The sequence below is a fragment of the Pezoporus occidentalis genome, unplaced genomic scaffold (genome assembly GCF_034315485.1).
Source record: "Pezoporus occidentalis ecotype Australia unplaced genomic scaffold, CSIRO_AGI_Poc_V1 ctg16, whole genome shotgun sequence".
Taxonomy (NCBI): Eukaryota; Metazoa; Chordata; class Aves; order Psittaciformes; family Psittacidae; genus Pezoporus; species Pezoporus occidentalis.
Window position 1 is genome coordinate 4997394 of NW_026913425.1, and position 26309 is coordinate 5023702.

General features: G+C 39.0%; 1 protein-coding gene across 1 annotated transcript in view; it reads left to right on the forward strand.

Moving 5' to 3' along the window:
* The window catches only part of ANKRD31 (ankyrin repeat domain 31), a 66042-nt gene that overhangs the window by 3849 nt on the left and 35884 nt on the right, over nt 1-26309 (forward strand). The window contains exons 4-13 of the mRNA XM_062612397.1: nt 2996-3042; nt 3667-3761; nt 4765-4805; nt 10646-11275; nt 12673-12950; nt 13275-13399; nt 15970-16149; nt 20401-20543; nt 22137-22281; nt 24671-24732. Coding sequence (XP_062468381.1) covers nt 2996-3042; nt 3667-3761; nt 4765-4805; nt 10646-11275; nt 12673-12950; nt 13275-13399; nt 15970-16149; nt 20401-20543; nt 22137-22281; nt 24671-24732 — 1746 coding nt within the window. The remainder of the gene's footprint in view (nt 1-2995; nt 3043-3666; nt 3762-4764; nt 4806-10645; nt 11276-12672; nt 12951-13274; nt 13400-15969; nt 16150-20400; nt 20544-22136; nt 22282-24670; nt 24733-26309) is intronic.

Below are 26309 nucleotides of genomic sequence, written 5' to 3' on the forward strand. Positions count from 1 at the left end.
ACAGGGCATTATAGAATTACAAATAAATTTCTCTCAAGTGACAGCATGGGAAATAGAAAGAAAAAAGAAGCTATTATTTCAAAGACTTTTTTTCTGTAAGTCTGTTTTGCTGCTTGCATGTCCCAGGATTGTCTTGACTGAAATTTATCATGGTTTTCTAAGGACAGAGGGAGTGAGGGAAGTGCCCATTTATGCTCTCCCTTTCTCCTCTGAGAGCAGGGATGACTACCTGCTGCCTGACCTAAGTCTTTGGCTTTATGTGTCTCACCGGAGTAGTCAGTTTGCAGTCCCAGAAAGGGATTCTTCCAAGTGTAAGGATAAATCCCCTGTCTGCCAAAGGAAAAGTCATAAAAGCAAAGAAACCTTGTACTTTTCACCGAATAGTTTGGGAAACTCACAGTTTTATTTGTTTTGGTTTTGTTTTTTTTTTTTCCTGGGAGAGCTATATAGCATGCCACTAGCAGCTTGGTTATGCACAGCATGGGGACAATATAAAATTTAAATCTTCACTGAATGTTGTAAGGAACCATATTAGCCTTTCATCCTTGATACTTGCATGCATAGATTGCACCAGTGTGGCTCTTCACAGGAAAGGACCCGGGGGTGCTGGTTGACAACTGGCTGAACATGAGCCAGCTTGTACCCAGGCAGCCAAGAAGGCCAATGTCATCCTGGCCTGTATCAGAAATAGTGTGGCCAGAAGGGCCAGGGAAGTGATTGTGCCCGCACCTGAAATCCTGTGTTCAGTTCTGGGCCCCTCACTACACGAGAGACATTGAGTTGCTGGAGTGGGTCCAGAAAGGGGCAGTGAAGCTGGTGAATGCTGAGCACAAGTCTGATGAGGAATGGCTTGGGGGAACTGGAGTGGTTTAGCCTGGAAAAAAGGAAGCTCAGGGGGAACCTCACCCACTCTACAACTACCTGAAAGGAGGATGTAGTGACGTGGGAATCAGTCTCTTCCCCCAAGCAAAGGATAAGAGGAAATGGCCTCAAGTTGTGCCAGGGGAGGTTTAGATTGGATATTAGGAAAAAATTTCTTCACTAAAAGGGTTGTCAAGCTCTGGAACAGGATGCCCAGGGAAGTGGTTGAGTGACTATCCCTGAAGGTATTTAAAAGACATGTAGATGTGGCATTTAGGGACATGGTTCCATGGTGGACTTGGCTGTGTTATGTTTATGATTGAACTCAGTGATCGTAAAGGTCTTTTCCAGCCTAAATTATTCTGTGATTCTATGTAAGAGATTGTAAGTAAGACTTCTCTTCCACCAGAGATGCAGTAGATATGCAGACAGATTTTCTAGGATTCAGGTTCTTTCCAACTGACAGATCGTTGCTGTTATCTACTAACCCCCTATTCCATGGCTTGTTCAGGCAGGCCCCATGATGCAGGTTTGTGCTTTTCATGTTTTTCAGGGCCTTTTTTTTTCTTGCCCAGTTCGGCCAAGTGCACCGGAAGTTGTTTGGCGGCACTTAAAGCTTTTAGGCGTCAGTCTTTTTTGGAGCACATCTGGAGTCCCCTCAGATAGTTGGCCCTATTAGTAAGTGTTCAAATGAGAAAAATAGTTTGAGTTTTGCATGGATTTTCTTGCCAAAAGCAAGAGAACAGGACAAAAGGCTGTTCCAAGTACTTGCAGTCCATGGCCACAAATACTATTTGTGTAACTTTCATGATGTGAGAAGGCCTCGCAACATATCAGCAATGCACTGATTTTGCTTAGAACCTAATTTTTTAGCAGACAAAATAGCTCCTACTTCTTCTGAGGTATACCACTGAGCTTTAAGTGTCTGACTGAGCAATGTTAGCTAGTCAAAGAGATTTAGTCAGCTAACCTGCTGACCTTGCTTGATCTCTGGATAATGTTCTGTGTAAATACCAGGGCTGATTTGTACAAAGGGTGTATTTAGCAAAGTCGGTAACTTTCTGCCAACTCTACTATTGCAGTATTTTTGAACTAGATCAGTCTGTAATTGTTGCACAGGCTGTTTCTACAGAATCTGTCCTGTACCAGAATCTGAGCCTTTTAACAGTCCTTACTGGGCTAACTCCTCCTGTTGCTGTTCATGTCATTGCTAAGATAGTTGTTCTTGCTGTGTTGCTAATATCTTGTGCAAGCCAAATAAGTCATCATTTTGTGTCCACACTAACAGATTCTTTCCCAGAGGTTTCCTGGTGCTGTGAATATTCTCCATTGTATGTCAGTGCTGTGTTTAAAATTGCAGCTGTTAAGCTGATAGTCCACTAGTAATACCCAGTCTTTGGCTCATCTGGATCAGAAGTGTTCTGCAGTTCACTTGCCTGTCTTAATCATTCCTTGGTTGCCTTAGACTTTACATCTTTACTTCTTGTCCCAGGCTAGGGGAGAACTTGCCGTTATGTACAGAGACAAAAAAAAAAGATCCAAGTTCCTTTTACTGAAGAGTTCCAATTCGGTTCTTGCTGTGATATTAGCTCTCACCTTACCCACATGACCTTTCATGCCTCTGCATGTGGCACCTCTGTCACAGCTTGCTGATGGGACAAGTTGTCAGCTGAGTTCTTTAATTCTGGTTTTTCCACGGATATTGAGAGTTGTATACTGAACTCCACAGTCTCTCGAGTAGCATCCTGTCTTAATGAAAAAAGGCAATTGTTACAAAAAGAGGATTAAAACTGGGAGTTGAAATAAAAATACCTTGCTTTTGGTCTTTTGATGTATGAAACACCCAACATTTAAAGCATTCATGTCGTACTTGTGTAGGTATGTTTTCCTTCTGGGTGAGTGCTGTCTTTCACAGTCTTGATCTATTTTTTAGCATTTTTCTCAAACAGCACAAAGAAAAAAAGAAAGATTTAAGTGGAATGGATTTTTATCTTATAAGTATGTATGTAAAGACTGGATCAAAAATTTCCATTTTCCAACTCAATTACAGAAGTATAAGCATGTAATGAAGCTGAGAAAATAAATAATGAAGTACTTTGTTTACTAACTTGCTAATTTTTTTTTTTTCATTCAGATATTTCAAGAGGCATACACATCTGACCAGTCTCAGTCTCTCCTGCAGTGAGTATTATAGGTCACACAGGAAGTCCAGTCAGGTGGACTATAATTAAACAATTAAATTCTCATTACCTTTTACATTACTCTATTATAAATACTCTATTGTAAAGTAGTTTCCTTGTTTGCTTAGTGAAACATCTATATTTATGTCAGTGGCAATTCTGTTTCCAATATGGGTCAAACTGTACTTGTTTTCATTGGTGATATTTCCTTCAAAGATATAGGGGTGTAAGCAACAGGAATGACTGTGAACTACTCAGGGATTAGACGTTAGACAAATAAACAAAAAAATTGCAACAAATAAATTAGAACTTTCACTCTTAGAAGCTATGGAATGATTTCAGCAGCAGATAAATTTAAAATAGAAATACAGGAAGAAGTAATAAAAATAGGAATGACCGTTTTTTCACTTATGTACAAACATAGTTAGCGCCTTTCAGGAAATCTGAAAGTCTTAGTTGCTATATGTGCTTGTAAAGGGAAGTATGCCTTTAAAATAATTGCAGTAGTTTCCACACGTAATTGTAAGTACAAAACTGCATAAACTCTAAAGTATTGTAAAAATTGTCCTAAACTGAACAGATTACAATTATTTCTGAAGAAAAACTTTTTATTATATAATTCCAGGGGTTGGATAAAGTATCCATCACTTACTGAAAATATTTCTAAGTCTGGTTTTTCACTGAATGCTGCAGTAGAGGGACACCAAAATAATTCTGTAGGTATGTTGTGTTTTGCACAAAACTGAAAGTTGCTCTAGCTGTGACAAAATAATTTGAGAAGCTGAAGATTAGTATCCCTGTAGGTTTATTTAGGATCTGACTATATATGGCCTTTACAGCAGTTGTTTAGTTTTCACTCTTGTCTTGGACTACAAGTTGCACACTTGTAAGTATTCTGTTGGGATTGTTTGAAGAAATAAATGTTTTTCCCAAGCCAGTGGTATATTTTCAGTTTGAAACTATTTTGTTGCTTTTCTGACTGAAGTTACAAGCCACACGGTACTCAAATGCTCTATGGATATGTAAGGTAAACATGGATGTAACAGTCATTAAGGTTCTTACATGCTTCTTACTGACATATCCAAAATCAAAGGCATCTGTAAGAAAGGAGAAACAAAAAAACTAATGGTGATTCCCCTGATCTGTCTGTCACCTGCTGCTACTTCAGTTGTACTTATGTTTGTTCCTCTATGCTCCCAACAGTGCAAGATTGACCTATCTGTTTTGTAGTCTCCCTGTTTGAGCTAATTTTGGAAACCCAGTAGAAAATCATTCACTTCATTTCTGATTAGGAAATTCCCAGGGAGTTACATGTATGTCAAAACATGGTGATTGAAGCACAGGGATTGGGATCAGCCCTTTTCAGAGGCAGTAAATTATTGGGTTGTTTTAGTTTTATTGTCTAATTGCATTGTAATTACAGAGAGCAGGGAATAGGTCTCATCCTGGGGAATGGACAGCAATTCCATCTGCTGACTGTTTTTGGAAACATGGGCCTCTAAGCTGCGGTGAAGATACATGACAAAAGAGCCCTAGAATGTATTCTGCTGGCTAACAGAGCCTAACTAGAAACCTTGTTGTCAATTCAGTTAGGGAACATGACTGTATTAATTTTTAAAGTTTAGAACTTCAGCCTCAGTCAGGAAATGAGGCTGCTTTATTAGAGATGATAACTTTCAGATGTGGAAAATACAACTGAAATATTTTACTCTCCTAAATTTAGATATTGAATTGAATGGATTTCAGAAAGATTCAGAAGAAAAGGTTAGTGTATTTTTACAACTAAATGTATATAAAATACCATTTAGCTTAATCAGTTTATTTAGGCCATAATTTACTGAATTAATATAGACCATATTTTACTGAAAAAATCCTGGTTCTTTCATTTTAAAAAGCAAGCACACAGCTGTAGAAACTGACACCGAGTGTACTGGGTGAAAACAACTTGAGAGCTAATTTTTATTTCCTGCTTTTTGGGTAGGAATTGCAGTTATTAAGTTTGCAGGGCACAAGGGTAGAAGCATAGCAGTGACAGGGAAGTAGGAAAGACATCACCATGACCCAGAATCTATAAGGAAGCTAAAGTAATGAAGACTTTTAGTCACTAAAACCATATTTTCCATCAATGAAAGTTATGGGAGAGATATTAGGAAAGTCTTTGAGGAGGAACAGATTATCTGTAACTGTCCTTCTTTTAGGGAGTAATCACTTGTGGCCAAAAACGGGTGGTACCAGTCTATTTCATACACCTCTTTAGTAACACTAGAGCTGCTCATGAGTGACGGATTTCACTGCTGATAAGGTAAAAGTGAGGGAATAGCTTTGAATCTATCTTTTCCCTCATTTTTCAACTCTGTGATGTTACTTGTATCTGCTTTGCAACCTCTGCATTGTTACCTCCTGTTGCTCCTCTGAGACTCAATGCTCTCTGTGCTTTTTGATTTCTAGTCTCAGTTCACTCTGACCGGTTCATTGCTTTCAGCTCTATTTGTGATGGACAGAGAAAATAGTTGAAATTTACTCTGTTGCTATTTTTGCAGCAAAAAGTAACTGCTGTTACCAAGTCCTACTGCAGTGTCATGGGCAGTTTTGAGAATTTCTGACCATTAGCGGCATCAGCTGCATGGGTGCTAGAAAAACGAGGGGATCTTACTGGGTACATGTAATGCTGCTATCTGCAGCTTCTTAGGAAACCTCCCATTAACTTAGAGAGGATACCAGTTCCATTATGTTTTCTTTGACATTCCAGCGTGAAGCAATTTACAATATGCAGTGTAATTTTCTGCTGAAATCATAGCATTATGACTGTTCTGGCTAGTCCCATAGTTTTGTATCTAAAAATAAAAGGTTAGAATTATATATAAATCTATTTTACTTTCCTTTTTTTCAGGCAGTCTGGTTAAGTTTGTGGGAAAAACAGTACTTGCTAAAATTCACTAAAGAGAAATTTAAGACCACTATGGCTAATTGTCCCTGTCTTGTAGCAAATATGATTGATTACGTGGTCGAGTATCCCTTGTCTTGGAGCAAAGGACAAAAATGAAATCCTCTAGGCTATTCCTTTTTTGAAAATTACACTACAAGTATACAACTATAATACCAAGTTTATTAAATCAAACATTCATTGTACAGAATTAGTTAAATAGAACAATATCAAAATGCCTTAGAGCAAAGATTATCTACAGTTAACAGCCTCTGTAGAACAGGCAGATTGGGTGCATCCTCCAGAGGGGATATGTTAGGAGCCTGGACTAAAAAGGTTGGAAATGATCACTGCAGTGAATTATTCTTTTTGCATATTGGTTGATGTTGGCACTGGCAAGATCTAAGTGCTGCAGGAAGACATCTTGTGAGAGGAACTAATGGCTGTCATAGGTTTGTGTATCCTAATTTGAAGAAGGGACAAGACAGCCGCCTCGACAACCAGGCAGTGAGTCCCTGCATGTTAGTTTTGTGTACTTACAAGAGAATTTAATAAACTAATAATCGCTACGTAGAAGTCCTGACAGCAGGACTTGTCTTGATTTTGGCAATGTATCAGCTCTGATATGTGTTGTGGTTAGTCTGTTACTAGTAGGTCCAGTACTGTTCAATATCTTCATTAATGGTCTGGAAAAAGGAACAGAATGCACCTTCTTCAAGTTCAGAGATGGTACTGAGTGACTGATATACCAGATAGTTGTGTTGCTACTCAGAGAGACTTGGAACAGGGTGGAGAACTGAGCAGAGAGAAATCTCATGAAATTCCTCAAGGGAAAACGCAAAGTTCTACATCTGGGGAGGAATAACCTTGGACATGAGTATGTGCTGTGGACCAATTGGCTGGAAAGCAGCTCTGCAGAGGAAGAAAATAAGGGGGGAAAATAAGCAGACCATGAGCCAGTGACACACTGGTGTAGCAAAGGTGAATAATATCCTGGACTGCATAAGGAAGAGTGTTGCCAGCAAGTCGAGGGAGGTGATTATCTCCTCAGAACTGGTAAGACCATCCGCAGCAAAATATGTCCAGTTCTGGGTCCTCAGTACAAGAAAGATACAGACACACTGGACTGCATCCAGTGCAGAACTATGAAGAGAATTAAAAGACTGGTGCATCTGGTTCTCTAAGGTCTTTGACAGGGTTCCCAACAACATCCTTCTCTTTAAATCGGAGAGATATGGGTTTGATGGGTGGACTGTTTGGTGGATGAGAAATTGGTTGAGTGGTCACATCCAGAAGGTGGTGGTCAATGCCTTCATGTCCAGATGGAGATCAGTAGAGACTCAGGGCTCTGTACTGGGAGCAGTACTGTTTAATACCTTTATCAATGACATGGACAGTGGAATTGAGCAGACCCTCAACAAGTTTGCAGATGACACCAAGCTAAGTGATGAGGTTGGGATCTGAGGGATAGGACGCCATCCAGAGGGACTTGGACAACCTTGAGAAGTGAATCCATGTGACCTCCATGAGGTTTAACAAGGCCAGGTGCAAGGTCCTGCGTGATGCTTGAGGTGACCTCTGGCACCAGTACAGGCTGGGGGATGAAGGGATTTAGAGCAGCCCTGGGGAGGAGGGCTTGGGAGTACTAGTACTTGTAAGACCTCACCTGGAGTGCTGTGTTCAATTCTGGAGTCCTCAGCCCAGGAAAGAGATGGACCTGTTGGACTGAGTCCAGAGGAGGGCCACAGAGATGAAGAGGGGTGGAACAGCTCTCCTGTGAAGGCAGGCTGAGGAAGCTGGGGTTGTTCAGCCGGCAGAAGAGAAGGCTCCAGGAGCATGTTACAGAGTATTCGAAGGGGGCTGATAGGAAAGATGGGACAGAGTTTTTAGTAGGGCCTGTTGCAGGGTCCAGTTTTAAACGAAAGGAAAGTAGATCCAGACTAGATATAATGAAGATGTTTTTTATGATGAAGGTGATGAAACATTGGAACAGATTGCCCAGAGAACTGGCTGATGCCTCATCCCTGAAAACACTGAAGGTCAGATTGGACAGGGCTCTGAGCAGTCTGCTCTAGTTGAAGACGTTCCTGATCATTGCAGAGGGTTTGGACTAGATGACCTTTGAAGGTCTCTTCTAACCCAAACCATTCTATGATCTTTTGTATGAGGACAGGCCAAGAAAGCTAGAACTATTCATGCTGGAAGAGAGTGGGCTCAAGGAGATCTTGCCAATATGTATGAACACCTGACAGGAAAGAATGAAGATGAGAGAGCTGGACTTCTCAGTACTGCCCAGCGAGAACAATCAATGGAAACAAAAAAGAAAGAAATACCATCTGAAAAAAAAAAAAAAACAAACCAAAAAACCCCACTTTTTAATTGTGAGGGTAGCCAGACACTGAAACAGGTTGCACAGAAACCTTGTGCATTTCCATCTTCCATAGATACTCAGAACCTGACTGGATGTGGTCCTATGCAACCTGCTGCAGCTGGCGCTGCTTGGGCGGCAGGGCTGGACTAGATGATCTCAAGAGGTCCTTTCCAGCCTCAACAGTTCTGTGGTTCTCTGTGCATCCCTCATGTCCCACTATATAGAAGTAATCTTCAGCTCAGATGATAATGTTGATCTTTCTGACACCTTAACTCTTACACTGATTCTCTTACATCTGTGTATTGAAGGGCTAAATTCCTCTGCTGTTTTGACTCCAAGCTGGCAGATAGGGTCCACTTAACATTTCCACTACATCCTTATTATTTATGCTTCAGTATTAGTCAGTCCAGTAACATTTGAAAGCCACAGTCTGTGACGCCAAACAGCCACTGATTTCTCGATTAACTTTTTAATTGTTCTCAAAACACATGGAAAAAAAGTTCCTTGCATTGATGTGAATACAGTGCCATCTGCTGGAACTGACAGGCCACATTAAAGCTTGCTCCTGTAGTGCCCAAGGAGAGGTGGATATCTAAGGCTTGGGTAAGCCTGGCTTGCTCGCTGGCCTTCGTTGCAGTGAGTTTATTAACACACACTTTTTATATTCACAGACAAGTAAAAATTTTATTTTATTTTATTTTATTTTATTTTATTTTATTTTATTTATGAAAGCTGTGTTTGACTTCTCTGTCCACATGCTTCGTCTAGTGTGTTCTGCATCAGCTGAGGCTGGCATTGACTGTGGCCATGCTCAGCTGTTACCAGTGTATGCTAACTGGGTAAAATGAAGAAATAAGAGATTCTGGACCGATGCCAGAAGGTCAGTAGGATCTGTGCCTGGATTAAGGGAATAATTAACATGTGAGGATAGCGGGGGTTTTGTGAACACCAGTCACATTTTAAGTGTTGGATTTCATTTATGCCTGTGTGATACTTCTGCATTAATATAAATGTATGTTTCACCTGCCCTTCAGCAAATGTATTGAACCCTTTTCTTAGGAGATTTGTGATGTACATACATGCTGTTTATACCATGGTTCTCCAAGTACAGAAAGTCATGCCAGTGTTTTGTTTTTTTTTCCCAGTTGTCTAAAGCCTGCACAAATTAGAGATGTAGTCCAAAAAGACTGTAATTCAATACAATAAAGTAAGAAGTAATCAGTACTTAAAAAAGAACAATTAGCTGCACAGGTGCAAGTTAGGAAATAGTTAGAGTTAGAAATAGTTAGAAATAGTTAGAAAACTAGGAAATAATTTTCAATAAGAGTCAGGAGTTTACAATGGCTTACAAACTGAATGTGAGTTAGTGCTGTCAGATTTCTGCCCTTTCTGTTCTACTGTGTGTGAGCTTTATCAAAATTACATTATCAGTGGTTAAAGGATTCTTGCAGTGACCAGTATTGCCACTTGCTGGCAGCAAGAGTCTAAAAATGTATTGAAATAGATTTCCTTAAGATCAAATATTACTAAACAACAGCACTATTATATACAATGTTATCTAGAAAAAAATACAGTTTAGTTCTGCTGAGGCATCTGGTTTTCTGCAGAAGTATTTGGACCAGGGATAAGAAAAAGTCAAAAAAGCTACTAATTGGTTTAAAAATGGATGAACCTGTTGAAAGCAGCTCAGAGTATTAAGAAAAACAGTAGTGGTATTACTTTTCCAAGAACAGGTATGGTTTTGTGGTTCTGTATTCTGTAATCGTATTCCACAATTCTGTATTGTGGAAACTCAAATGTGCAGCCTCCAAACATATACCTAAAGTTTTGAACTCAAGCTTGTGAAGCAGAAATGCTCCATACCTGTGTGGGATCCACATAATCACATACTCAAAACTCATACATTGTGTTTTACTAACCATGCTTTTTATGTTATTGTGAATATGTTAACTTTCATTATTTCTGGGTGACACGTAATGCCTTTTTTTGAAGCCCTTTAATACCCTCGGGTCATTGGCAATGACATAATATCTTTGATTTTATGAAAGATTTAGTCTCTCTTACTCTGGATTTTCACTGCTAGGGAAGTAAACAGCTAAGGTGCTCTACTTTTGAAACTGAGACCTCATTCTGACCCTTGTTGAGAAATTGTATGAATTCTTAGGAAGGCTATAAGTCTTGTAGTTTGCACAGAAATTGCAAACAAAATACATGTATTTATATGGATTACTTCTCAAGTGAATGTTAATGACATGCTTTTCAGAAAGATTTGTTCCATTGCTTTTTATAAACATTTTTTTAAATGTTTAGATTTCACAGAAATTAAATGAAGATCTCCCTCCAGAAGTAAGCGTTTGTCTAGATGTCCTGGAGGATATGATAAGGGTTCCAAACGAGCAGACATCACAACATACACTTCCATATATTTCAGAAGATTGCCAGGGAACCTCCATGACCACTTCTGACATGGATAACACAGTAAAAGAACATTCCCATGATGATGATATACCTCTTTCATTGACATCTGTAGGGAAGATTTTCATGGAAGCATTCACTGAACTGAATATAGACACTAGTGATCTTGAAATTACTGATTTGTTGGGATCCCTCAGTGATTCTGAGACTCTTAAAATGATAAACCCATTGCCTGACGATTTAGGTCATTTCTGTTCCATTGATTCATCAGCAGATGAGAGCAGTGGTGCACTGCCAGTAGAACTTGTAATGGCTCTGAATGCCATGTCAGGATCTCCTGTAGTGCCAAATGAGACACAGCTTAACACAGAGGAAGAGCATTTAAATTCAGAACCTAGTATTCTCCAATTAGGTGATGACTGTACACAAATAACAAACAGGACTGAGCCTCAACTTGCTAAAATTCATATGGAAGAAATAAAAGCCGTAAGAGGATCTGACTTGCAGAGGACAACAAATGAGCAAGTATATACACAGTTTAATTAATGCTTGAAAAAACATGTTTATCATGAAATATAGAACAGCCAGATTACTTGGGGTTGTGAATCAGTAAAGAATAAACTAGCATCAGTAATTTACATGTTAAATACATTTGAATTTTTTTTTTGTTTAAAAATCCAGTAGCATTTTTCTTGTTTTGATATTGATGTTACAAAAATGTCTGAGCTTGCTGGGATGGGAAATCCCAGAAAAGTTAATTCAGTGACTGATGTGGAAATCTATAATCAGCATAAGAGTTTCAAAACCTCCTGGTGCCTCTGTACCTGTTCCCTATCTCATGTTCTCTAGAAAGAAAGTTCCAAAGACCCATATCATCTCTGGACCTGGAGGGACCACATCTGTAGAATGTGTCATTTAAAAGAATTAATCATCAAATCCTCCATTTTCATCTATGTCTCAAGAAAGGACTAACAAGTTCTCCCACATCACGTGAAAGAGCTAGTATGCATGTTTGCTGAGGGTGTGTGCTAAGAGCTTTCAGCATTACTGAAGTGTGTAATGAGCTAATGAGTACACAGGTTTCAGCAGCTTGAGTGATACTTTGCAGCATGTCACACTCTGCTGACTAAAACAGTGAATATACTCAAATTAGCTGCTATGTGATCTTCAGGGTGGGCTTTCTCTTCCTGACTATTAAAGATAAGCCTCTGGTGTATACCAGTCATTTAGGCTCCCCTTTGCACAACTTAGGACAATGTGAATTACCATCATGTCTGAAAGTAACTCTTCCTCTTCACTAGTGGTAGGGGTAACAAGGATGTTAGTGTTGTCTAAATACCTGGCTTTTAGAAGGCTGAAGGTAAGTGAAGTGAATCTCATCTGTGGTGGCTGTCACTCAGGTATGGTATGACTTTAGAAGTAACATCTTAGGTGGAAGTTACTGAACCTTAGGTGAGACATGGTTCCTGATCTTGTGCACATATCTAGGTTTGTGCAAGAGTGAGATAAAATGGGCTAGTTTAAGACATCTTAAATATCACTTTATTTTTTAGGACAGGAGCTCATGTCCATAGGAAGGTGAAATGAATCTGTTAAGTCATTTCATACGTCCAGCCAAACATCTTTCAGATAGTAACAGCTTTTGTTCACTGTCAGCCAGTCTAGATTTGTTGCTCAGGTTTTCATTCTGAGTATCCAGATTTCCTTGGCTAATTCTGCCAGGGGCACATACTACTTTAGGAGTGCTTCTCCTTTGGCAGCCTCTCTCTGTTGTCTCTGTAGAATTCCAGTTATTTGGTTAAGCAACCCCTCTGGTTTTTGTGAGTATATGTATAAGACAATATTCTTGGAGCTCCTGTATATACCACCCTTGCTCTAACTGCGTGCTACCAGTTCCTTGTAACGTTTACTTTTTGTTATAGCCTGTGGGTGATCAGCAAAGAGAGAAAGAAGTAACTTCAAATTACTGGGGTGCCACCTCTAGTGAAAAGCAAACTGTTCAGGGAAGTGCACATTCTGCGAATGCTGCCACATGTGCAGAAGCAGCCCAAACAACATCAAGGAAAGCAATACAGTTGGGCGAGACCTCCTCAAGAGAGTGCAGAGCTCCTATTTCCAGTCACTGCCAAATGCTTGAAGAAACTCAGCAGAGAATGTCTCACAGTGGCAGTATAAGAAGAAACAAAGCTAAGGATTTTGAGTATGACAAAATCGTGCATAATATTCTTAAATTCATTTTTTAAATTAATGTAACATACAGAGTACTCATTCCTCCTGTAAGTGACTATAAATGATGAAAAGGTAAAAGGTACCTTTTTATTTGGAGATCTGGAAGTAAGTTCTCTTCTTTCTCCTTTTTTCAGTAGTACCTAGGTTAGCCTGTACACTTGCATGCTATTACAGACTTCCTTTAAAAATCAAATATATTGATGTTTTTATCTCTCATATATAGATTTATATAGAGAATATAGATTTGTATGGAGAATTACATGTTTTTGTTGATTCTAAGCAAATCTCTTGTCAGTGAAATTCATGAATCTACTGAAGATAAGCAGGATCTAGAAACAAACGTATACCAAGAAATAACTCTGAATGAGGATAGTGAAGTTAAGCAGAGAAGAAGGAGCAAGAGAATCGAAAACAAACTGAGTAAGATATCTGTTGATTTTTTATTTGAACAACTATACTGAATCAAATATAATTCATAAAATTTCCAATATATTGGGACATGGGTTTATTTTAAAAGGATGGTATAAAAATTCATTTTAATAATTAAAATTATTGATAATTTCTCTCTGTCATTTAAATCTACATATTGGCAACCTAACAGTTTTTTCTTAAGGAGTTTATTATTAAACTCCTTAAGAATCATGAGTCTTTTTCAGGATGCAGTTTTTATCACAGCTTTTTATATGAAAAAAAATGATGTATTCTGAAAAGCAGAGGAGACATGTTTTCATGCAGAGTGAAAATGTAGATCCTAATATACATTTATAAATCCTTCTGAAATCTAGTGTTCTGTGTGTGACATCATTCTGAGGGCATTGCCATACTCAAGAACTGACCTATTCAAACCAATTCTTCCTGTTTTGAATGCCTGATGTTACGTTGTCTGTTTCAAATATAGCATTATAAGGACTTCACTACAACAATCACGGAGCACTCTTTTGAAGTATTTTTCCTTACAGTGTGCTTTGTCAGAGAGAAAGATTGCAATTTTTCATCCTTTGAAGATGCATGCAGAGAAATTCATTGCCTCAGAGAAGAAGTGTGTAGCAGAATACAGAATTTTCTCACTTAAGTGCTTATTCCAGAGCCTTTAAGACTGGGGTCTTAGAAGGTGTTTGTTTTTTTTTTAAGCCCACTCAGTCTAGATTTGTCTGTGCACCTGCAATCATTTAAACAGCTTGCAAAGTTTGGAAGTATTTGAACCGTAACAGCTACATCTTGGATCTTACAACATATGAGTAATTCTACCTCAAATTAACAAACCTTTTCTTTTACAGGGTGTTAATTACTCCCAGTGGAAGCACTGTTTTTATGAGAGTTAAAGTTGTATGACTAACTGCTCATCTATTTCAAATTGACTTACTAATTCCCACTCAGAAAACAAGCTGTTGGGTTTTTAGCATGATTTCTACAAAGGGAGTTGCACTGCCTGTAGAGGTAGCTTCATACTAATCCAGTCTAGCAAGTTTACCTCCCTTTCACATCAGATCTAGCAGTCAAGTTTGTGAGTCGTCTTAGTTTGGTCATTCACTGAAGAAAAACCAACCCCATGAAAAAGGTCAGTTTGGATCAGCAAGCTCCACTTGTTTTGCACAGTCAGACATCAGGAAGGCAGGGCAGAAGTGATGGGAAATAGGTCCTGGCAAAGTAACAGGTTAAATTAGATTGCGTGTAACACACAACTCTGCCTTGTTCTGAATATGTCTGTGGTTTAATCCCTCCTGAGCTGCTTGGCAGGTTTTGTCCAGCTTTGACTAGGGAATGCAGTATCTTAAATGATTAAGGTTGTGCAAAGCTGGACAGGTAGAGGAGAGGAGGACTGTCCATGTGGTTAACTGAGGAAAGGTCCTCGATAAACTCATACCTATTAAGAGTCTAAAAATCTACACAGAGACAAGAACTTAAGAAGGCTGGGAATTAGTCTGAGCTCACAGTATATGACGATGTGCAAACCAGCAAGAGACATCAGGCTTTCTGAGTTACAGCTCAAGGAAAACTATGAGTTTGTAAGGTCATACTTAAGACAGCTGTTTCTGACACCCAGAAGATGGAGTATTAGGGCTAGTGAGCCAGCTCTACAGAAGTGGAGAGAAGCAGTATATATAGCCTACTGTCCCAAGTTTTTTCATTAGTAAATGAATTAATGGCCTAGGCTATGCATTGTTCTTTCTTTCCTCCATTCTTTCTTCCCTCTCTATTTTTCAGAAGAGGAAGTAGCCAGGATGCTCTTCTCCACAGCATGAGGGTATGCTGGGATAGCACTGCTGGTGCAATAGAGAACAGCTCATATATGTATTGGAAATAATTTAACCCAAGCTAAAAAACTGTAATGAGTGCATAATGGGAAATCATATTTGTTTGTAAAACAATAAGCTGAAAATTAAAAATAGTATCTTTCTACATTTTGGTTTTTTGCATTTAGACCTCATATTCCCAAACAACTGTTGCTTTTGCTCATTGCAGAAATGGCTGAACTGGTTGTTCAGTAATGGGTAAAAGTAATCCGAGGGAGCTAATCTCAATCACTATCATAGTGTAAATATTCCTTGATCACAAAGTGGAGGTTTTGAAATAGAAATGAATACCAAAAAATGGCTGATAAAAATGGTATTTAAGAAAAGAAGAAATACTGAATAACTTACTAGCTATTGAAATACATGTCTTGTAATTAATTGTAACCTAGAATAGCAATTTTATTATCCAGCGGGAAACAATGCACTTTGAGAAAATGTCATTAAAAGGGACACACTTCTACAAAGTCATATTTCTGTGCATTGAATTTCAGTTGTTTTGTTGTGAAATTCACTATGACATCTTTTATTGAATAGTATTACTATTTAACTGATAATATTTTTTTGAGATACTTGTTTCTACTAGATTGAGGGACCATTTTTTTCTCCAGAAGGCTCATTTACTAACTTTAATGCAAGCTGAAAACAAGAGAGGAAAGATATTTTTCTGTTCCACAGATCTTTTGCATTATTTTTCAGGACAAGAAGCCTTTGGTAGGAATTCTGTAAATCCAGTTTGCCCCACATCACTTTCAGTCATCCATAGGAGGAATCTATATGGTGAAACCTTACTGCATAGGGCTGTTTTTCATCAAGATGTAGACCTTGTACATAACATAATAAAAGCCGGTGGAAATGTAAACATTCAGGATTATGCTGGTAAGTTGCAGTTGTGTCAAAATACTATTTCAAAACAAGTACCTACCAGTAAAAAGTGCGTATTACGAATCTTTGCAACAGACAAGACACTAGGTTTGTGGCTAGTCAGTAGATTATTAAATTTTTATTAGTTTAACTTGGTAATTGACCTATGTATAAAAGTATATTTAAAAAAAATGTTCATGGAGAAAGTAAGCACTTAAAAAATTACAAAGTGATGCAGTTGAGTTTATGTAGCCTTCATTCAACAATCCTGTTCATTTTTATCACAAAACAGTCCCTTAGTTAAATAATCAGTGTAATGTTTTTAATTTTTTTTTGTCCTTTTCAGTGGCAACTTGAAATGCCAAGATTTAAATTTTCCAGTTTACTTTTTCAGAGTCTGTGATTTTGTTCCTTGGATCTTAAAGGAAGTTGTAGCTTCAGAATTTCACACTGCTTTGATCTTGTAAAGTTCTGAGTAGTTGGAATTTTGCATTTTTACTTCATCTTTGGCACAAAAAAGAAAAAAAAGAATGACAAGTAGTGGCCAGCTGTGAACATTTGGTTGAAGCAGTTCACTTTATCCGGCTTCACTTGTGATACTCTGTCAAAGACATTGCCAGACCCTAAAGTATCAACTGATTGTTTCAAATGTAAAAATGTTGTTCCTTCTTTTGCAGTTCCATGTCTCATCCTTTATGCTCTCTAAACTTCCATAACAATAGAGAAAATGGATTCACAGACAGTTGGCTCATTTGGTAGAAAACTTTTGAGTCATTCTGAGAATGTTTCCATCTAGTGCAGTGGCTAGGATTTCACAACTGTTCTGTGGGAACAGCAACAACAAAAAAGTGTTCTGCAGTTGAATGCTGTTGCATAATGTGGGCATATAACAGACCAAAATTAAGATAGAAAATCTTTATTGGGTAGCAGCATAGGGCTCAGGCATTAAAGCTAAAAGTGACTGGTAATGTGTGTTAACTTGTGCTAGAATGTAGATAAGAAAGTATTTTTGTAATGGTTTCAAAGCCACCTGCTGATGTCAGAGAAGCGTTGCTAGTGTGGGTTAAGTTGCAGCCTCTGTGGTCAAGTGTACTAAAGTGCACTGGTTTCAGTTTTTGGCCTCACAGATACTTCCTTTTTTGCCTTTGCACATTTTGCCAGACCACTTTTTCTTCATTGCCCAGACTCTGGCAGTTACTTTTTGGTGCAAAAGGAGCACAACTGCGCAAAATTTGTTTTAGTTGAACTCCTTGAAAAGGTGAGAGGCTGACCTAGCCCGACTTCTTTTGTTAGTATAGAAGGTGTAGTCAGAAAGAAGTACAGAACCATAGAATCATAGAATGGTTTGTGTTGGAAAGGACCTTAAAGCTCATCTGCTTCCAACCCTTCTGCCACAGGCAGGGGACACCTTCCACTAGACCAGGTTGGTCAAAGTACCATCAAGCCTGGCTTTGAACACTGCCAGGGATAGGGCAGCCACAGCTTTTCTAGGCAACCTGTTTTGGTGTTTCACCACCCTCGTTTCTCCCTAATGTCACGCTCCTTTTGCTGCAGCCCAACATATGGTTGGCTTTCTGGGCTGCAAGTGCATGTTGCTGGGTCGTGTTGAGCTTCTTGTCAACCAGCACCCCCAAGTCCATCTCCTCAGGGCTGCTGTCAATCCAGTCCATGCCCAGTCTGAAGTTGTGCCTGGGATTTTCCCAACCCAGGTGCAGGACCATTCACTTGGCCTTGTTGAACTTCATGAGGTTGGCATTGGCCCGTTTCTTAAGCCTGTCAGGGTCCCTCTGTATCCCATCACTTCCCTTCAGTGTATCAACTGAACCACACGGCTTGGTGTCATCGGCAAACTGGCCGAGGGTGCACTCAATCCCAGTGTCCATGTTACCAACAAAGATGCTGAAAAGCACCAGTTCAGTACCGACCCCTGAGGAATACCACTCATCACTGATCTCCACTTGGACATTGAGCTGTTGACCATAACTCTTTGAGTGCGACCATCCAGCCAATTCTTTATCTACTGGGTGCTCCATCCATCAAATCCATGCCTCTCCAATTTAGAGACAAGGATGCTGTGCAGGACAGTGTGAAATGCCTTGCACATCCAGGTAGATGATGTCAGTCTCTCTTTCCTTATCCAGTAATTCCATAGAATGCCACCAAATGTTCAGGTATGATTTGCTCTTAGTAGAACCATGTTGACTGTCACCGATTGCCCTCTTATTGTCCATAAACCTTAATGTAGTTTCCATGAGGATCTACTTCATGATCTTGCTGGGCACTGAGGTGAGGCTGACCAGCCTGTAGTTCTCTGAGTGTTCATTTTTAACTTTTTTTTTTTAACTTTTTTTTCAAAATGGGGGTTATATTTCCCCTTTTCCAATCAGCAGGAACTTCACCAGACTGCCACAGTTTCTCAAATATGATAGAAGATGGCTTGGCGACTACATCCACCGGTTCCCACAAGACCCATGGAGGCATCTTGTCAGGTCTCACAGACTTGTATACCTTCAGGAGTTGCCAGACCTGTGCCACTTTGAAATGTACTTTCATCATGGGCTCTTTGTGAATCATTGTTCTGATCATTATATTCTGCTTCTGTGCCTTTTCTCTTCCTTGAAAGTACTCCACCAGTGATTGTGCATATCTTAGCCTCGTATTTTTCCTTATTCTTGTGCTACAGTAACTTACGGAGTTCTTGGGTTCTTTTGTGTTTTGGGTTGGGTTGGTTTTTTTCCCTCTGTTTTATTTCCTAGACATCAGCACATAGGATATGGACAACATGGAGGACATACTGTCTGTGCTCTCAGTTTGAGTTGTAATTCACAGTGACTTAAGGGAGCTGAAAAACAGTTGCAATGAAACTTGTGTTTTGCCTTTGTCTGGAGCACGCAAAGTATCCTCAGAGAATGATGTTGCTAAACTCTATCAGTTGTACATGTTGCAGGTTCAGTTTTTCAGTTTATTATCTCAGACATAGGATAGTTTTTTTACTGAAGAAGAAATACGTATTTTCTTCTAAGTGAAACTTTTTTATTCTTTGCTTAACACATACCAAGCTTTTGCTCTGGAGCATAGAGTTGGTAGAGTTTTTTAATGAAATAGACTCTGTAAAATGGAAGTTAAGTGTTTTACAGATTATACGGTTATAAAACCATTCATCTTGAAGCACTGTCAGCATTAAGCAATGTAGTTAAAATTTAGTCGAGTTTCAAGCATTTGGGAACAAAGCCTAAAAGCACAAGATTTTTTAACAACTTGGTGCAACATCCTGTGGCCATAACAAACGCAATTCTATACATATATACAATATTCTGAGTTGGGTGGTGTATAAACAATCCTCAGGAGTTTCACTTTCCAATGAAATTAAGATAATTTTGCACAGTGGGAGCAAAACAGTCTTAATAAGCCAGATTCACGTACTAATTAACATATTTAGTATGTGAATTAGGCCCAGACAACCTTCTGATGATGGGAGATGATTGAAGAGTAAGTCTGCCAATCAAAATGGTCTTCTGGAGGGCATGGTGGTTTGAGAGCTGGAAGGTAGGACGTAGAAAATTTTCTGTCTTTTCCCCTTTTCTCACCATACAAAAAACTGTCACATAGTGAATGTTTAAGGAGCTGGTGCAAGTCTATGATAACCCAGTTCAGAGGCTTACATTACATCTTTTATCCATCCATCCACTCCATCCTTCATGGAGTAGAATTGTTGTGTGTGTCATGAAGCTCGTATCTTGGCTTATTATATATAGCTGGGAATGGATATGGAATTTCAGTAAGGATTTTTCATTGCTTTCTTTGGGCACTCATACTGTTCTTGGGTAGACTTAGAAAACATTTTTGTTTGACAGTAAAGAGTCCAGGTCATTATTTTGTCTCAGTTACCCTCTTCAGCAATGAAAAATATGTAAATAAAAGGGTGCTATCAAAAAAAATTCCCTTTTCTTAGAACTTATGTTTTATTGGGGGAGAAATTGCTAAGATGTGGGTGAAATAATTTTTATTCTCTTCTTTCATAACAAAACTGTCAAATCTAAAACTAATATTGTTACAGCAGCATGTGATTCTTCAGTAAGTGCAAATTTTAACAAAAGAATGAGATCTACCAAACCTTGTGACTTTTTCATAAACATGTCTTCCTACAACAGTTTTTACTTTTTCAGTATACTCTCTCAAATATTTATCAAATAGACAACCTAAAACTGCCATAAATTTGTATAAATTATTTCACACAAATATGAAATACAGTTTTTTTTTTTGTAGGCTGGACTGCACTACATACAGCAAGTGTGGAAGGCTCCTACAGGATTGCAAATGAGCTTTTGAAAGCAGGAGCTGATGTTGATGCTAGAGGATATGAACAAGTAACACCATTGCAAGATGCAGCTAAGGAGGGCCATTATGAGGTATATTCCAAACTGAACACGAATTATGGTTTAGGGGTATAAATTATTGTTGATGGGCTTAAAAGGTCACGTAATCTTTTTACACGTAGCTGATCTTTTCAGATTATGGATAAATTCAGGAGCTTGCAAGTCCTTTCTGCCCAATTTCTGTTCAAACCATTCCGTGCTTTACAAGATTTGTCCAAAAGCTGAAATCAATTGGTTTTCTAACTGTCTGGGACAACAGGTGAAGCACTGAGGAATAGATTGTTCCTGTTTAATAGTATTTCACTTGTTCTGTAATCACCTTACAGAATAATTTATGACCTGAGCAGTCCTCTGAAGTTTTAATTACTTTTTCATTATTTGATAAACATGCATGTATGGTATGCAGCCACAGCCATGCACAGACATGTTTTGTCTATTATCACATAGTATGGAGAGTTATGAAGGCATGACTTTGTATTTTGTATGGTCTTAAACATGAAGTCAACTGAATAGTCAATTTGAATTAAGTATGAGTTTTGTTGCCAAATGCTGTGGTTTCATAAGCGTGTGTCTGCATTGTGGATCCTCTTTCAGACTGTCCCTGTTTGCCTCTGCCTATCTGTGGAGGTTCCTCGGGTGGCCTAGATTTATGTAGGAGTTCTACATGTCCCTTTCACCTGCTTGCTGTTTCTTGCACTAGAAGTGCTCATATGCTGCCTAATACTTACCAATTTCCAAGATTTTTTAGGTTTTTTTTTTTGTTAGTTTTTTTTTTTGATGGGGTGTAGTAAGTTTTGTCCTTACACTGGTCTCAGCTGTGTCACTTGGGGTGCACCAACATCATTCAACACAGAGCTGTGTTACAGTTATATGAGCTGGTATATCCACAGGGAATGGTAGTACATGGTGGCACTATATTTCCTCAGAACCAGTATAGCTGTATCACTGCAGTGGTCTGTCAGACTTAATTTTTATTGCTTCTGACTAGCAACAAAATAGTGATAGTGATTCAGTAATACAGCTGTTGGTAACATGGTATTTGGAACTGTTTTTTTCAATGCTGCCTTCTATGAGTAAAGTTATTACTGTATACTGGAAATACACCTTTTGACTGCTTTGTTTCTGCACCTACAATATGGCAAAATTAATTTCTTATTTCAGAAAATTCGTAAGTGTATGAGAGACTTTCTAATAGTATAGTTAAGGGGGAGAGCATATAAGTGTGATGTGTAGCTAAAGATCTCATTAAGGAGGAAGAGTTCTCAACATTACTTATTGAAAAAAATCGAGATTTGAGACAACCTGTGAAGCCTAATAGGGATTTTGCTGTGGATTGAACACTTTTTTATTTGATCTGTTCTTAGCATGTATGTATTGAGAAAACTTCAGATTAAAAACTGGAATGAATTTTTAAACATGAAAATAGTAAGATGATAAGATAATGGTGCATCTAGGGGAATGCTTGGGGGTCTGTTAACTAGAATAGGGAGGGATTATTTGTCCTAGGCCTTAGATTTGGTTTTAGTTGCTCATGTTGTCGAGCAGCAAGAGAGATAAGCCCTTATAAGGAAGAAGTATGGAAAATACTGTCAGAAAATAAACAACCTGAAAAAAATCCTTTTCCAGATGGCAAAGTTATTACTTTTTTATGGAGCTGATCCCTTATTAAAAAATGAGATGGGAAAATGCGCATTGGAAGAAGCTTCTGACCCAGCTATGAGGAAACTGCTTAAAAGCTGTGTAGCAAAATACAGAATAAATTCAGTAGCAGGTAGGATAGAGTTATTCTCAATACCACATTCTAAATGGAGAAATTCAGAACAACTGTTGCACTGTATTTACTTAATTACTTCTAGTAGTTTCATGGGCTTTACTGTCTCATGCCTGAGTACCGGTGAGCGCTCGTTACCCAGAACAGTTGCTGTACATTGGCAAAGTAAAACAGATAAAGATGTAGAGCTTTTTCTTGGGCTGGAACTACCTTAAAATTTGAAATGAAGATATCAAGCACAATAGCTGTTATCTATCTAAATGTAAAATGGTGACTTGTTGATTGTTGAGGTATGGCTTTACAGGTAGAGATAAAATTTGGTTCTAAACTGTTATAGAGGCTGAATTTTGAAGGATCCATAAAGTAAAAAATGGATATAGGATTAGATCAAGATCTTGGGTGTTGCCAAGCCTTAACTGCTTATCCTTAAGTGCTAGTCTTAGGACTGGGACAAGAGTAATATTGCTGTAGGTAATAGCTAATGATTTTGTGAGGGGTTGGTAGGTGAACATTTTGGTTAAGGAGAGAGTTTGATTTTGTACAGTCTTAGGAACTAAGTTGAGAAGAAGGTTCAGAAGAGACCGCCTACACAACCAGGCAGTGTCCCTGTGCTCTTCTGAGAATACCTGTCATTTCATCTGCTGCCTGTGCAGCTCCTTTTTGCCTTCTAGTTTGACCAGCAGGTCTTGACTTATCCATGCTGGTCTCTTGCCATCCCTCCTTGATTTCTTACACCTGGGAATTGTGAGCTCTTGTGCACTATGGAAAGCATGCTTAAAGTTCTGCCAGCTGTGTTCTGCTCCTTTGTCCTCAAAGGCAGTTTCCTGAGGTTAGTCATACTGACTAACTCCTTGAACAGCTAGAATTTTTCTTTCCTAAAATGTAAGAGTCCTGACTTTACACTTCTCTTGACCCTTATCCCCCAGGACTGCGAACTGCCAGTACATGGTCACTCCACCTCTGCAACCCAGGCTGCCTCCAATCTTGACATTACTGATTAGCTCACTTGTGTTGATGACCATCAGATGCAGTACTGCATGCTCCCTGGTAGACCTATTACTTGGCTGAGAAAGTTATCCTCAGTGCACTCCAGGAATCTACTGGATTGCCTACATCTCGCTACTCTGCTTTTTCAGCGGATGCCAGGGTGTCTGAAGTCCTCCAGCAGGGTGAGGGCTTGTGAGTGTTATCCCTCCTGTAGCTGGAATACAAAGGCTTTGTCAATAGGCTCCTCTTGATTTTGTGGCATAAACAACATACACAAGGTTCCATTTGTTTCACTGGACTTGAATTCTTACCCGTAAACTTTCAACCTGCTTCTGGCTATTCTTCAGAACCCAGGGCATCCCTTCCACCCCTCATTCCTCACCTGTCCATTCTGAACAACTTGTAGCCATCAGTAGCCACACTCCAGTTGTAGTATTTATACCACCAAGTTTCAGTAATGGCAACTAGGTCATAGCTTTCTGGCAGCACAGTAGGTTTCAACTCCACCTTTTTGTTGCTTGTGCTTTGTATAGAGGCACTTCAGCTGCGCTATTGGCTGTGTAACCTTTTTAGAGGAACACACTTTAATTCCCCTAAGGTATTTCCCCAGTGTTTCCCTGTTGGCTCCTATTACCTCAGGAGCCCCTGGCTCATCTCTGTAAGACTTCAGGTGTGCTCCATTGTATTCAGCGCATGTCAGAGCAGCAGGGGGAGGCCCATCCCTCTAACCTTGGTGTGACATCCTACAGCTTCTCATGGGCAAATCTGATACTATCCCACTCCCCTATCAAGTCTAATTTAAAGTTGTCAGTGAGCCCCACTAGCTCATGAGCAAAGACCCCCGTACTGCTTTGACAAAGGTCCATCTGACACTGGCAGGCCTGCTGCCATGCAGACCATCCCATTATCAAAAAAACTAAAACTGCGGCAGTGACACCAGCAACAGGGCCATGTATTAATAAACTGAGTTCATCTGTTTCTTCCAGTGTCACTGCCCACAACTGGAAGGATAAAGGGGAAATCTACCTGTGCACCAAGTTCCCCTACCAACTGTCCCAGGGCCCTGGTATGATACATTGCAGCTTCATAACCACCCACATGGAAGAGCAATAGTGTGTAATAGTCTGAGGGCTGGGGATTCCTTTTAGACTTAAACCTGTCACAGCCCACACTGACCCACTGGTATCCAACAGTCTTTTCTAATCAAGACTCATCTTGTGGCACTTCTTTGTACCTTTCCCTGACCTTTTAGGTTCTAATAGAACCTTTACAGCTTGATTTTTTTTTTTTTTGATAACTAAATGTGCTAAGTTACACACAGGACTGTGGACACAAGATGGTACATATGTAAAGTAAAGAATTAGTCTTTTCAATTCTGGTTTCTTTCCATATTTCATTTCAGGTGGAGATGATCCAAAGAATATGTTAAATGCTGAAAGTGTAGAGGATACAAACCTGCATCAGGTACATCTTTACAAAGAATCCTGATGTCAGTTTGAACTGTTGAACTGTCAATTTGAACAGCTGAACTGTTAGTGGCTTGCTAGCAGTCTTCAGTAAACTAAAGGAGATGACTGTTTCTCAAATGTGTTTTGAAATTAGCACATAATGTACTAGATGCTTCATACCCAGTGGGGCTGAAACAGAGTGATATTCAGTGCTACATGAATTATTTGGCAAGCAGTTGATGATCCTCACTTGTATTTGGGATAAGCTGCAGCCTTATGAAAATGCAAAGCAGAGACCATAAGCTGCCTCTCATGGACATTGGTTCTTGCTGAGTTTTTGAGGGTGTTGCAGAGGTAATTTACAGTAAGCATAGTATGTCAGTGCCTCCTGGTACTTGCAGAAACCTGACTGAAACTGCAAGATGTTGCCTGTCTTGAAGCAGTAGTATAGCTGCAGCTTGTCTCTGTGTAGTAGGTTGTGTTGGATTTCAACAGGAAAAGATTAGGGAGCCACTGTTCTTGCAGAGGGGTTTCACAGTTGCGCCGTGAGACCTGTGTGTGAGCTAGTGCCTCACAGGAAGACAAGACACTATGATCAGTCACATGAGTCATAGTTTGTTTGCATATAGCACAACAGTTTTTTTGCATTAAAAGCTGTACTCTTCTCATTTTCTCTTCTTTGAACAATGATACCTGGTAATATCTGAAGCATATAATGTAGTGTGCAAGTGTGCACAGTCACTTAATTCTTGCTTTCTGAAATTTTCTGTAGTAATGAAAACTGTCCTTGTTATTCTTAGTAATGCAGCCTACAGTGTCCTTAGAAATGTTGTAAGATTATTCCTGGTGTATAGACTTAGATTACAATTTGAAACATTAGTTGATTGATGAAGAAGGTGTTGTAAACATTTAATTGGGAGTCCTATTGCTGTGGCTGTGTAACTGATGATTTCAGTAGTTCTGTGAGCTGTTGAAGTGTTTATGTTCTGGTTCTATCTCCAGATACGAAGTAATCAACAGGATAATTCTATGTAATCATTGGCCTTTGGAGCAGTTTTCTTCTGAGATTGCCATGAGTTAATTCTGCAGGGTTTTGCTGTGTTATTTCACTTTCTTTATGATTTCCTAGAATCATTGTAGATAGGTTTGCCAGCAATATGAACCTGGTGTACGACCAGAGAGGCAATGTAGTTTTAATTCTTTAAAGGCAGAGCATTAATTTGAAATTGGTCCAATTTTCAGAAATAAATAGAAGTGTAAAGCAGTAACATTTATTATTGGATTTCACACATTAATTTTTACCCTTTTATACTCATATTTCTTAGTTGCTTAATTTCCTTGTCCTGCTGTCTTAGGAAGTTACATAGACAGAGGAAATCAGTTAATTTTATAATAGCACAGTTTTAGAATATAATAAAGCAATTTATTAGAAAATGAAATTAAGTATATGGCCTGTTTTGTAGATAGAATTAAATACAGATTCAGTGTGATGGAGGGACTCTTCATTAGGGACTGTAGTGATAGGACAAGGGGTAACTGGTTAAAACTTAAACAGGGGAAGTTTACATTGGATATAAGGAAGAAGTTCTTTAC